General features: G+C 47.3%; 1 protein-coding gene across 1 annotated transcript; it reads left to right on the top strand.

Moving 5' to 3' along the window:
- Nucleotides 1–10259: 10259 nt before the first annotated feature.
- Nucleotides 10260–12241, top strand: LOC119286468 (amino acid permease 3-like). The gene is made up of 2 exons (XM_037565845.1): nucleotides 10260–11269; nucleotides 11380–12241. Exons 1-2 carry the CDS (start codon nucleotides 10442–10444, stop codon nucleotides 12013–12015), a joined length of 1464 nt encoding a protein of 487 aa, XP_037421742.1. The 5' UTR covers nucleotides 10260–10441; the 3' UTR covers nucleotides 12016–12241.
- The last annotated feature ends 309 nt before the right edge of the window (nucleotides 12242–12550 follow it).

Consider the following 12550-nt stretch of genomic DNA (forward strand, 5'->3'; position numbering starts at 1 on the left):
GCTGGCATAGAGTGGGACTAATGCCCTTAAGGTCATCCAGAGTATATCCAATAGCAGCACAGTGCTTCTTCAGAGTTTTCAATAATTTCTCTTCTTCCTACTCTGAAAGTTTAGCACTAATAATAACAGGATATATCTTCTTTTCATCAAGATAAGCATATTTAAGAGTATTAGGCAATGGTTTAAGCTCAAACACGGGATCACCCTTGGGTGGAGGAGGATCCCCTAGAATTTCGACAGGCAAGTTGTGTTTCAAAATAGGTCCATGTTTAAAGAATACTTCATCTATTTCCCTTCTTTCATTCATAAACATATCATTTTCATGGTCTAGCAAATATTGTTCTAAAGGATCATTAGGAGGCACGGCAAGACTACCCCAAATGCTACACAGATCCCCGATCGTCCCGACTGGGCTCCGCTACTGATCAACTAGAATGAAACAACATAAAGGACAAGATCTTCAACGAGCTCCTCCTTGAGCTTGGTTGCGTCACCTGCTCGGTAACATCGGCACCTGCAAACTGGTTTTGGAAGTATCTATGAGTCACGGGGACTCAGCAATCTCACACCCTCGCGATCAAGACTATTTAAGCTTATAGGTAAGGCAAGGTATGATGTGGAGCTGCAGCAAGCGACTAACAAATATGGTGGCTAACCTTTTCGCAAAAGAGAGCGAGAAGATAAGGAAAATGCACGATCGAACAACTATGATCAAGAAGTGATCCTAGAACAACCTCCGTCAAATATTACTCCAACACCGTGTTCACTTCCCGGACCCCGCCGAGAAGAGACCATCACGGTTACACATGCGGTTGATGTATTTTAATTAAGGTCAACTTCAGGTTTTCTACAACCGGACATTAACAAATTCCCATCTGCCCATAACTGCGGGAACGGCTTTCGAAAGTTCAAATCCCTGCAGGGGTGTCCCAACTTAGCCCATCATAAGTTCTCACGGTCAACGAAGGATATTCCTTCTAGCGGGAAGACCCGATCAGACTCGGAATCCCGGTTACAAGACATTCCGACAATGGTAAAACAAGACTAGAAACACCACCCGAATGTGCCGACAAATCCCGATAGGAGCTGCACATATCTCGTTCTCAGGGCACACTCAGATGAGCTCTCCATACAACTAAAACCAAACCTCGAGTTTCCCCGAGGGGGCGCTGCACAGGGCTCTAGTTTGGACCAACACTCAGAGGAGCACTGGCCCTGGGGGGTAAAATAATGATGACCCTCAGGAGCGCGACTCCCAAGGGAAAAGAAAAGGCTAGGTGGCGAATGGTAAAACCAATGTTGGGCATTACTGGAGGAGTTTTATTCAAGGCGAACTGTCAAGGGGTTCCCATTATAACCCAACCGCGTAAGGAACGCAAAATCCGGGAACATAGCACCGATATGACGGAAACTAGGGCAGCAAGAGTGGAACAAAACACCAGGCATAAGGCCGGGCCTTCCACCCTTTACCAAGTATATAGATGCATTAATTAAATAAGAGATATTGTGATATCCCAACAAAATATCCATGTTCCAAACATGGAACAAGCTCCAATCTTCACCTGCAACTAACAACGCTATAAGAGGGGCTGAGCAAAGCGGTAACATAGCCAAACAACGGTTTGCTAGGACAAGGTGGGTTAGAGGCTTGGATTAACAATATGGGGGCATGATAAGCAAGTGGTAGGTATCGCAGCATAGGCATAGCAAAAGAGCGAGCATCTAGCAAGCAAAGATAGAAGTGATTTCGAGGGTATGGTCATCTTGCCTGAAATCCCGCAAGGAAGAAGAACGAGTCCATGAAGAAGACAAACGAACGTAGACGAACGGGTCCTCACAAACGCGACGTTATCAGCACCAACCTGGAGAAGCAAACACCAGAAAGAAGCACACAACATAGTAAACAACCAACACATGAACATGATATGATATGTGGGATGCGGTATGTGATGCATATGCATGATTTGCAAAGGAAAGGTTGAACCTGGCCTCAACTTGGAAATCCAAGAGTGCCACTGGAAAGGTGAGGTGATTTCGGTTGAGATCGATATAAAGATCACCAGAATCGGATGCACGGTTTGGAAATGGCAAGCAAAACAAATATGGCACCGGCCTGCGATAAACAGCAAGTAGCCATCTAAATGCAACAAGATAAATATGCTACAACACTCAAACATGACAACAAAATACATGGCAGGGATCCACTCATGAAGCTTGAGAAAAGATGAACAGTGAGCTATGGCTAATTCATCCATTAACAGGCTCAAACAAGCATGGCAAAAATGCAAATGATAACAGGTTTCAGACTTAGTGAAATTAACACAAGTCTGGGATTTATCATCAGGAAGCACACTTTAGAGCATGAAAACTACACGCTACAGGAACTTAACATGGCAAAGAAAGGCATGGCATGAAGCTACTCAAAGCACTTAACAAAAGTCCCTTAGTGACCTTGAGCCAAAAGGGATCAGAGAATACAATTGCAAGCATGTGAACATAGCAAAAACATAAACAGATTGAGACTTAGTGAAAAACTGGAGCATGCAAAACAGTTAACGAGTAGGCATGTTTACAAGCTCGATGCACTCACTACAGAGCATGGCATGCCAAACTAAGCATACACCCATCAAGAATACATGACATAGAAGCTAGACATGGCAAGAAAAACAACATAGCATGCACAGATCAATAGCAACATCCTCGGCAAAATCGCTAACAAGTCAACAATCTGCCAGGAATCACGAAATAGCAAAAGTAGAGCTCGATTGACTCAAGTTAGGGTAATCCATAAATGCAAACAAAGACATGGATGGATAGAGCACCACAATGTTAACAAATCATCCTTACTGATCATCCTCAAAAGAGGCACAGATCACTAAGAAACAACATGAACAAATGGCATAACAACAAAATCAGGACAAGGACTTAGTGAAATTCTAAGTCCCTGAAATCAGCATTACCGATTACACTACTTTGCAAGCTTGTGCTAGTCACCACACACATCACAAAAACACAAGGCAAGCACTCCTGTAAAGATGGCATGACATATAACAAAACACATGTAGAGCTCAGGATCATATCATGCACACATTAAACCTGACAAAAATGACAAAATGCCATTTGCTGAAATAGATCTGACAAATTACTCACATAACCCTCTTCCAACAACATTTCAGGCATCAAGATGAGCTCAAATGAAAATGATGCAATGAGATGAAATGATGTACTCGTCGAGACGAACACTTTGATATGATACACGCTCAAAACGGAGCCACGGATGATGAATTATGATGCGATGAATATGGGCACATGAATCTGGAAATTTCAGGGACTTAGTGAAATTTTACCTCCGCGAAAAGTCAACGCGGGACAGAGGGATCTGGGACGACGAGATCCGGGACACGGGGGCGGTGTTTGGTTCGTCTCCTGGTGGATCTCATCCACCCGGAGCAGATCCGGCTGGAGTTGACTCCGGCGAACTCGAGGCCATCTCCGGAGAGGCGAGGAGCGGGGCGGCATACTCCGGCGAGGGTCGGTGCGAGCTCCTTGTAGGCATGGCGCGACGGCGGCGCTGGTGAAGAGGGGGTGGCGCGCGGCGCGTTTGGCGGCGAGCGGCGGCGCGGTCGCCGGCGAAGGCGAGGCGGCGGGGCGGCGAAGAGGCGATGGCGCCGGCGATGGTCGGCGGCGGCGAGGCATCGTGCTGCAGGCGGGGGGGGGTGGATGGCGCGTGGCGGGGCGCTCGGGATGGAGGCGGCGGCGAGATGGAGAGGCACGGGCGGCGCTCCGACGAGACACCGGTCGCCGGCGGGCGGCACAGGGCCGGTGGAGAGAGGCGGCGGCGCGAGGTGCCCTCCCGAGGCGGGCCGGATCTGGGCCCCGGGTGGCCGGCGCGGTGGGAGGAGAGAGATGATGACGTGGCGGCGGCGGATTCGTCGGGGACGGTGGCGCGGACATGTCCGGCGTGGGAATTTTTGTCCGGCGGCGAGAGAGGGTTGGATCTAGGGTTTCGTCCGCAAATTTCGGGAGGGGAGCACATATTTATAGGTAGAGGGAGCTAGGAGAGTCCAAATGAGGTGCGGTTTTCGGCCACGCGATCGTGATCGAACGACCGATATGATGGAGGAGGTTTAGGTGGGTTTTGGGCCAAATTGGAAGGGTGTTGGGCTGCAACACGCACGAGGCCTTTTCGGTCCCTCGGTTAACCGTTGGAGTATCAAACGAAGTCCAAATGGCACGAAACTTGACAGGCAGTCTATCGATAGTAAACCAAGGCCGCATGACAAGTCTCGGTCCAATCCAAAAACGTTTAACACCCGCACACGAAAAGAGGTAGAAAGGGGCACCGAGTGACATAGGAGCGCCGGATTGCAAAACCGACAACGGGGAAAATGCTCGGATGCATGAGTCGAACATGTATGCAAATGAAATGCACATGATGACATCATATGCAATGCATGACACGCAAGCAAAGACAACGCAACAACAACAAATAATTAGAGGACACCTGGCACATCGGTCTCGGAGCGTTACACACGGCAATAGAAGCAAGACCAATAATTTCATCTTTACTAGGCAATTCTTTATCATGGGGTTGTCTACGAAATTTAGCAAAATTAAAATCATGAGACATATCCCCTAAACCAACAGAAACAATATCTTTTTTGCAGTCTATCTTAGCATTAACAATAGAGATTCAAGAAGGGTCTACCAAATATAATGGGACAAAAGTCATCTTGTGGGGAACCAAGAACAAGAAAATCAGCAGGATATTTAACTTTCCCACACAAGACTTCAACATCTCTAACAATCCCAATCGGTGAAATAGTATCTCTATTGGCAAAGCTTAATTGTAACATCAATACCTTCTAACTCAGCAGGTGCAATATCATGCATAATTTCTTCATATAAAGAATGAGGTATTGCATTCGCACTAGCACCCATATTACATAAGCCATGATAGCAATGATCTCCTATTTTAACAGAAATAACAGGCATGCCAACAACAGGTCTATATTTATTTTTAATATCGGGTCTAGCAATTCTAGCAGCTTCATCACAAAAGTAAATGACATGCCCATCAATATTATCGGACAAGAGATCTTTAACCATAGCAATACTAGGTTCAACTTTAATTTCCTCAGAGGGTGTGAGTGTTCTAGTGTTACTCTTACGAACCACAATTGAAGCTTTAGCATGATCCTTTATTCTAGTAGGGAAAGGTGGTTTCTCAATATAAGCGGTAGGAACAATAGGATCAACATTATAAGTAATAGTCTTTTCTTCAACTTTAATAGGTTCAACTACTTTTACTTCAGTGGGAGGATGATATTTAATCCACTTCTCCTTAGGGAGATCAACATGAGTAGCAAATGATTCACAGAAAGAAGCTACTATCTCAGAGTCAAGTCCATATTTAGTGCTAAATTCATGAAAAGTGTCGGTATCCATAAAAGATTTAACACAATCAAACTTAGGTGTCATACCTGACTCCTTACCTTCGTCGAGTTCCCAATCTTTAGAGTTGTGTTTAATTCTTTCCAATAAATCCCATTTGAATTCAATAGTCTTCATCATAAAAGATCCAGTACAAGAAGTATCGAGCATGGAGCGATTATTGAGAGAAAGCCGATCATAAAAATTTTGAATAATAATTTCTCTTGAGAGCTCATGATTGGGGAATGAATATAACATTGACTTAATCCTCCCCCAAGCTTGAGCGATGCTTTCTCCTTCGCAAGGCCAAAAATTATATATATACGTCCCGATCATGATGAACCAGATGCATCGGATAAAACTTTTGATGAAATTCCAATTTCAATCGGTTGTAGTTCCATGATCCAATATTATCACATAGCCTTAACCATGCCAATGCCTTTCCCTTCAAAGATAAAGGGAAGACCTTCTTCTTCATAACATCCTCGGGCATACATGCAAGCTTAAATAATCCACAAACTTCATCCACATAGATTAGGTGCAAATCAGGATGCAATGTTCCATCTCCTGTAAAAGGATTAGCTAGCAGTTTCTCTATCATACCCGAAGGAATTTCAAAGTAAACATTTTCAGTAGGTTCAGTAGGTTTAGGAGCAACTCTTTGCTCTACTTCTCGGGGTGAAGATACCCCAAACAAGCCCCTCAAAGGATTACTTTCCATAGTAACAGGTGACAGTAAATTTCAGCACACTATATAGATTTTTCCTTACCAAATTCCACCTACCAAAGGCACTTCACTCCATAGGAATGGCGCCAGAAAAGAGTCTTGATGACCCATAAGTATAGGGGATCTATCGTAGTCCTTTCGATAAGTAAGAGTGTCAAACCCAACAAGGATCAGAAGGAAATGACAAGTGGTTTTCAGTAAGGTATTCTCTGCAAGCACTGAAATTATCGATAACAAATAGTTTTGTGATAAGGTAATTTGTAATGGGTAACAACTAATAAAAGTAAATAAGGTGCAGCAAGAAGGCCCAATCCTTTTTGTAGCAAATGACAAGCCTGGACAAACTCTTATATAAAGGAAAACGCTCACGAGGACACATGGGAATTATCGTCAAGCTAGTTTTCATCACGCTCATATGATTCACTTTGGTACTTTGATAATTTGATATCTGGGTGGACCGGTACTTGGGTATTACCCTTACTTGGACAAGCATCCCACTTATGATTAACCCCTATTGCAAGCATCCGCAACTACAAAAGAAGTATTAAGGTAAACCTAACCATAGCATGAAACATATGGATCCAAATCAGCCCCTTACGAAGCAACGCATAAACTAGGGTTTAAGCTTCTATCACTCTAGCAACCCATCATCTACGTATTACTTCCCAATGCCTTCCCCTAGGCCCAAACAATGGTGAAGTGTCATGTAGTCGACGTTCACATGACACCACTAGAGGAAAGACAACATACATCTCATCAAAATATCGAACGAATACCAAATTCACATGACTACTTATACCAAGACTTCTCTCATGTCCTCAGGAACAAACATAACTACTCACAAAGCATATTCATGTTCATAATCAGAGGGGTATTAATATATATAAAGGATCTGAACATATGATCTTCCACCAAGTAAACCAACTAGCATCAACTACAAGGAGTAATCAACACTACTGGCAACCCACAGGTACCAATCTGAGGTTTTGAGACAAAGATTTGATACAAGAGATGAACTAGGGTTTGAGATGAGATGGTGCTGGTGAAGGTGTTGATGAAGATTGACCCCCTCCTGATGAGAGGATCGATGATGAGGACGATGGTGATGATTTCCCCCTCCCAGAGGGATGTTTCCCCGGCAGAACAGCTCCGCCGGAGCCCTAGATTGGTTCTACCAAGGTTTCGCCTCGTGGCGGCGGAGTTTCATCCCGAGAGCTTGTGATTTTTTTAGGGCAAAAGACTTCATATAGCCAAAGATGGGCACCGGAGGCCTGCCAGGGGGCCCACGAGACAGGGGGCACGCCCAGGGGGGTAGGGCGCGCCCCCCACCCTCGTGGATGGTGGGTGGCCCCCCTCTGGTGCTTTATTCACCCAATATTTTTTATATATTCTGAAACTGACTCTCGTGGAGCTTCAGGACTTTGGAGTTGTGCAGAACAGGTCTCTAATATTTGCTCCTTTTCCAGCCTAGAATTCTAGTTGTCGGTATTCTCCCTCTTGGTAATCAATGACACTGGCTCTCGGTTTCAAGGACTTTAAATTGTTTAACCTGGCAATGCTAGCCAAGCAGGCCTGGTGTGTACTTCAAAACCCGGAATCACTTAGTGCCCGGTTGCTGAAGAGGATATACTTCCAAGAAGGCTCTATCCTTGATGCAACGCTCGGGGTCACCCAAGCCAAGTTTGAAGAGTTATAATTGAGGGCATGTATATCTTGAGGCAAGGTTTGATTAAGCGAATAGGCAACGGGCTGACTACAAAGCTATGGGAAGATAATTGGCTCCCTAGGAATGAAATGTTGAGACCAATAGGATGTCTAGTACCAAACCCACCGGAACTAGTCTCTGAGCTAATTGATCCACTTTGGCAACGTGGAAGAAACAAGTCATTGAACAGATCTTTATGCCTATGGATGCAAAGGTAATCTTGGGAATCCCCTTATGTACACAAACCTGCCAGATTTTTGGAGCTGGCATTTCGAGAGACATGGATCTTTTTCAATTAAATCAACCTATAACATGTTGGTGGCAACAAAAACAAGACGTGAAGCGTGGCTGAATGGTGATGTTGGATCATCTAGTACAAACAGGGATGAAGGTTCGTGGAAATACTTGTGGAAAACGGAGGTCCCGGAAAGGTGAGGATGTTTCTTTGGCGCTTGTCAAAACATCCGCTGCCGACTGAGGATGCAAGAGCTCATAGAAATATGTCCAGTACTATATCGTGTGGGATGTGCGGGGCGTCTGACTCATGGAAACACTCATTGCTGGACTGCACCATGTCGAGATGTACTTGGGCATTAGGTGATGAGGAACTGGCGCATAAAATATCAGCAACCAGCGAACATAGTGCAAAATGCTGGTTGTTTACACTCATGGAGGAGCTGTGTGTTACCCTATGGGCACTGTGGTCGACGAGACGGAAAGCCATACATGAAGGGGTTTTCCATAATCCCAGTCCATAAATGCGTTCGTCGCTAGGGTTCATCACTGAGTTGGATATGGTAAATGAAAAGGAACCTTCGAAGGCTCGCGCTGCTGGTTCTAATGGGCCTCACTTGCACCTCTCTAAGGCGCCACCGGATGTCTACGCAAAGATACATGTTGATGCAGGTGTGCTAATTAAGGGGGCGAGGAGGAGATACGGCAGTGGTCAGTAGGGACAAACAAGGAAATTATCTTGGCAGCTTTTCATTAGTGCTTGGAGGAATTGATGACCATGTGTCCCTGTAAACTATTGCGTGCAGAGAGGCCCTTGCATTGGCGCAGGATCTCCAGTTGCACAATGTTATTATCGCCTCGGACGCAAGGCAAGTTGTGGAAGATATAAACAACAGGTCCAGGGGGCAATGGAGCAATTATCAGTGAAATCAATGCTTATACCAGTTTATTTCACTATAGTTTTACATATGAAAGTCGTAAGGTTAATATAGAAGCTCATAAGCTAGCCAAGCACTCTCCTTCGTTAAGGCTGGGGCGCCATGTTTAGTTTGGCCAACCTCATAACCCATCGTGTATCCCACATTCTGTGGCTTGTGATGAATAAAGCTTGGTGATTTTCTAAAAAAAGGTATTTTTAGCGTTGCAGGATTTTTTAAGTAATATATAAAGCCTATTTGTTAGATTACATGCGGGTACATGAGGACACGGGTATGGGTTATACTAAAGCATATCCGTACCCACTATACCCATTGGATTTGAATTTTTTTTTATTTATGTACTCACGGGTATTTTTTTAACCCATACTCTTGCCCTATTTAGGGTTTTTACCCGTCAGGTACACAGGTAATGGGAACCCATTGCCATCCCTAGCCCTCACTACTTGAGGGCTTGTGTACAGTTCTCTAGCTCGAAGGAGGATTTGTGGTCTATGGGGACATACACACCCTATATAGAAAAAATAGTAATTCAACAAAAAGTCAAAAATTCCTGAAAATATTTTTGAAATAAACTTGACCTCCTGCTATACCTGTGAGAAAAAATCCACAAAAAGAAAATATCCCTTTGACTTCTTTTCAAAAAAGACAAATTTTTTAACTAAAATAGTGTGAATAGTGATCTATAATAGCAATAATTTTTGTCTTTTTTGCTGTGAGGTCAACTTTTGTTTTTCTCATAAAAATTTATATACTAGTGCAAAAGTAAGTCAAGTGTTTTGTCAAAATAGTTCTTACCTATTTTGACTTTTTATAAAAAATATTTAAAAAAATCCTTGTATAGGGTGCATATATACAACCAGGAACCATTGGGTATTTCCCTCTCTAGCTCCTTCTTTTTTGTCTTTTATTAGGACTCCCAACTTCCCTAATAATGGACGAAACAAAAGCTAAACTAAGTTGATCCTTCCACATCAGCACTAACAAAAATCCAATAGTGGTCGCAGCGCAAAGAGCACGCGAAGACCAGGAGGAGCTGCTGCCAGTTGCCACCGGCGGCAGCGGCAGTGGAAGTTAGAAAGCGAAACAAGACACCACCTTCGTCCTCCTCCCTCCTCCCTCCTCCCCCGCCCCTCCACGCGGGAACCACACCAAAAGCTCAACGGCAGCATCCCCCACCCCCACCCCCACCACCTCATTGCATCTACATCCTGCACCACACATGGCCTCAGCCCATCCCCGCACGCCTCTCCCTTGTCCCATCGCCTCGCTATATATACCTCCCTCCCATCCCCCTCACTCCACCACCAACAACAACAAGAACCACCACTCCAAGCTCCCGCTAGCCGCTAGCTAATCAACCCCGCCGGCAAGGCGAGACACCCGCCAGTTGTCATCGTTTCCCTGATGGAGAAGAGGCAGGCGACCTACGGGAAGGGCGCGGCCAGGATGGCGCCCATGGAGGTATCGGTGGAGGCCGGGAACGGCAGGGAGTCCGACTGGCTTGACGACGACGGGCGCCCGCGTCGGTCGGGCACGGTGTGGACGGCGAGCGCCCACATCATCACCGCCGTCATCGGCTCGGGCGTCCTCTCGCTGGCGTGGGCCATCGCCCAGCTCGGCTGGGTGGCGGGCCCCGCCATCATGCTCCTGTTCGCGCTCGTCATCTACTACACCTCCACGCTCCTCGCCGAGTGCTACCGCTCCGGCGACCCGGAGACCGGCAAGCGCAACTACACCTACATGGACGCCGTCCGCTCCTACCTCCCGGGCACCAAGGTGAAGCTGTGCGGCGTCATCCAGTACGCCAACCTCGTCGGCGTCGCCATCGGCTACACCATCGCCGCCTCCATCAGCATGCGGGCGATCGGGAGGGCGGACTGCTTCCACTACCACGACGTCAGGGGCCGCAGCGGGAAGGACGAGTGCAAGAGCTCCAGCAACCCGTACATGATCGTCTTCGGGGTGGTGCAGATCCTCTTCTCGCAGATACCGGACTTCGACCAGATATGGTGGCTCTCCATCGTTGCCGCCGTCATGTCCTTCACCTACTCCACCATCGGGCTCGGCCTCGGCATCGCGCAGACCGTCGCCAACGGTGGCATCCAGGGCAGCCTCACCGGTCTCAGCGTCGGCCCGGGCGTGACCTCCATGCAGAAGGTGTGGCGCAGCCTCCAGGCCTTCGGCAACATCGCCTTCGCATACTCCTACTCCATCATCCTCATCGAAATCCAGGCAAGCATTTTAATCTCTGTTCTGCTCTGTTTCTTTCTTGGGATCCTCTGTTTCTTTGACGTGGTACTTAGTATTGACGACGACGCCTGCCCTTTTCAAAATTTTAACAGGACACGGTGAAGGCGCCGCCGCCGTCGGAGGCGAAGGTGATGCAGAAGGCGACGGGGATAAGCGTGGCGACGACGACGGTGTTCTACATGCTGTGCGGGTGCATGGGGTACGCGGCGTTCGGCGACGCGGCGCCCGACAACCTTCTCACGGGGTTCGGCTTCTACGAGCCCTTCTGGCTGCTGGACGTGGCCAACGCCGCCATCGTGCTGCACCTCGTCGGCGCCTACCAGGTCTTCTGCCAGCCCCTCTTCGCCTTCGTCGAGAAGTGGGCGGCGGCGAGGTGGCCCGACAGCGCCTTCATCGCCCGGGAGCTCCGCGTGGGGCCCTTCGCCATCAGCGTCTTCCGCCTCACCTGGCGCACGGCCTTCGTCTGCCTCACCACCGTCGTCTCCATGCTGCTCCCCTTCTTTGGCGACGTCGTGGGGCTCCTGGGCGCCGTCGCGTTCTGGCCGCTCACCGTCTACTTCCCCGTCGAGATGTACATCGTGCAGCGCGGCGTGCGACGGGGGAGCACGCGGTGGGTTTGCCTCCAGATGCTCAGCGCCGCCTGCCTCGTCGTGTCCGTGGCCGCCGCGGCCGGGTCCATTGCCGACGTCATCGGCGAGCTCAAGGAGTACCGGCCGTTCAGCGGCTGAGCGATATTTGTGTAGGGTGGTGAGTAGCACAGCGGCACATGGGAGCACATGTGTGCGTACGGCTTGTGTGCTGCATGGAGACGGAGACAAATTACCGAGCTTCTTGTGTGAACTTCTATCAAGTAGCACCTTGTAGATACTTGTATTTCCGTTGCAAAGGACTTCTTTCATGCATATCGTTGCACCCTTACAATATCAATCCAAGTTTATTGTCTTTGCCAATGTATTGAAATTAGGGTTCGTTTATTGGGAGTGCCTAAGGCATCAGTTGCTTAAAAAAATACTACCCCGTAACTAAATATAAGACATTATTGCAGTTCAACCCTTCATTTGCTCCATCCCTGTGCCGCCCTCAACTGTCGGCATAACCATCTGCCGACACCACACCCTCTCGATGTTGCACTCTTGAAGATCGACTGATGCCCAAAAATAATTGATACAATTGAGGAATAGCCAACACATTGTCTATTTATAAGGCGATTCATGCTTAGCTACGTCAATCGAATCAGAACTACAATATAAGACCTAGCCAAGT

The sequence above is a fragment of the Triticum dicoccoides genome, chromosome 4A (assembly GCF_002162155.2).
Source record: "Triticum dicoccoides isolate Atlit2015 ecotype Zavitan chromosome 4A, WEW_v2.0, whole genome shotgun sequence".
In the NCBI taxonomy this organism is placed as follows: domain Eukaryota; kingdom Viridiplantae; phylum Streptophyta; class Magnoliopsida; order Poales; family Poaceae; genus Triticum; species Triticum dicoccoides.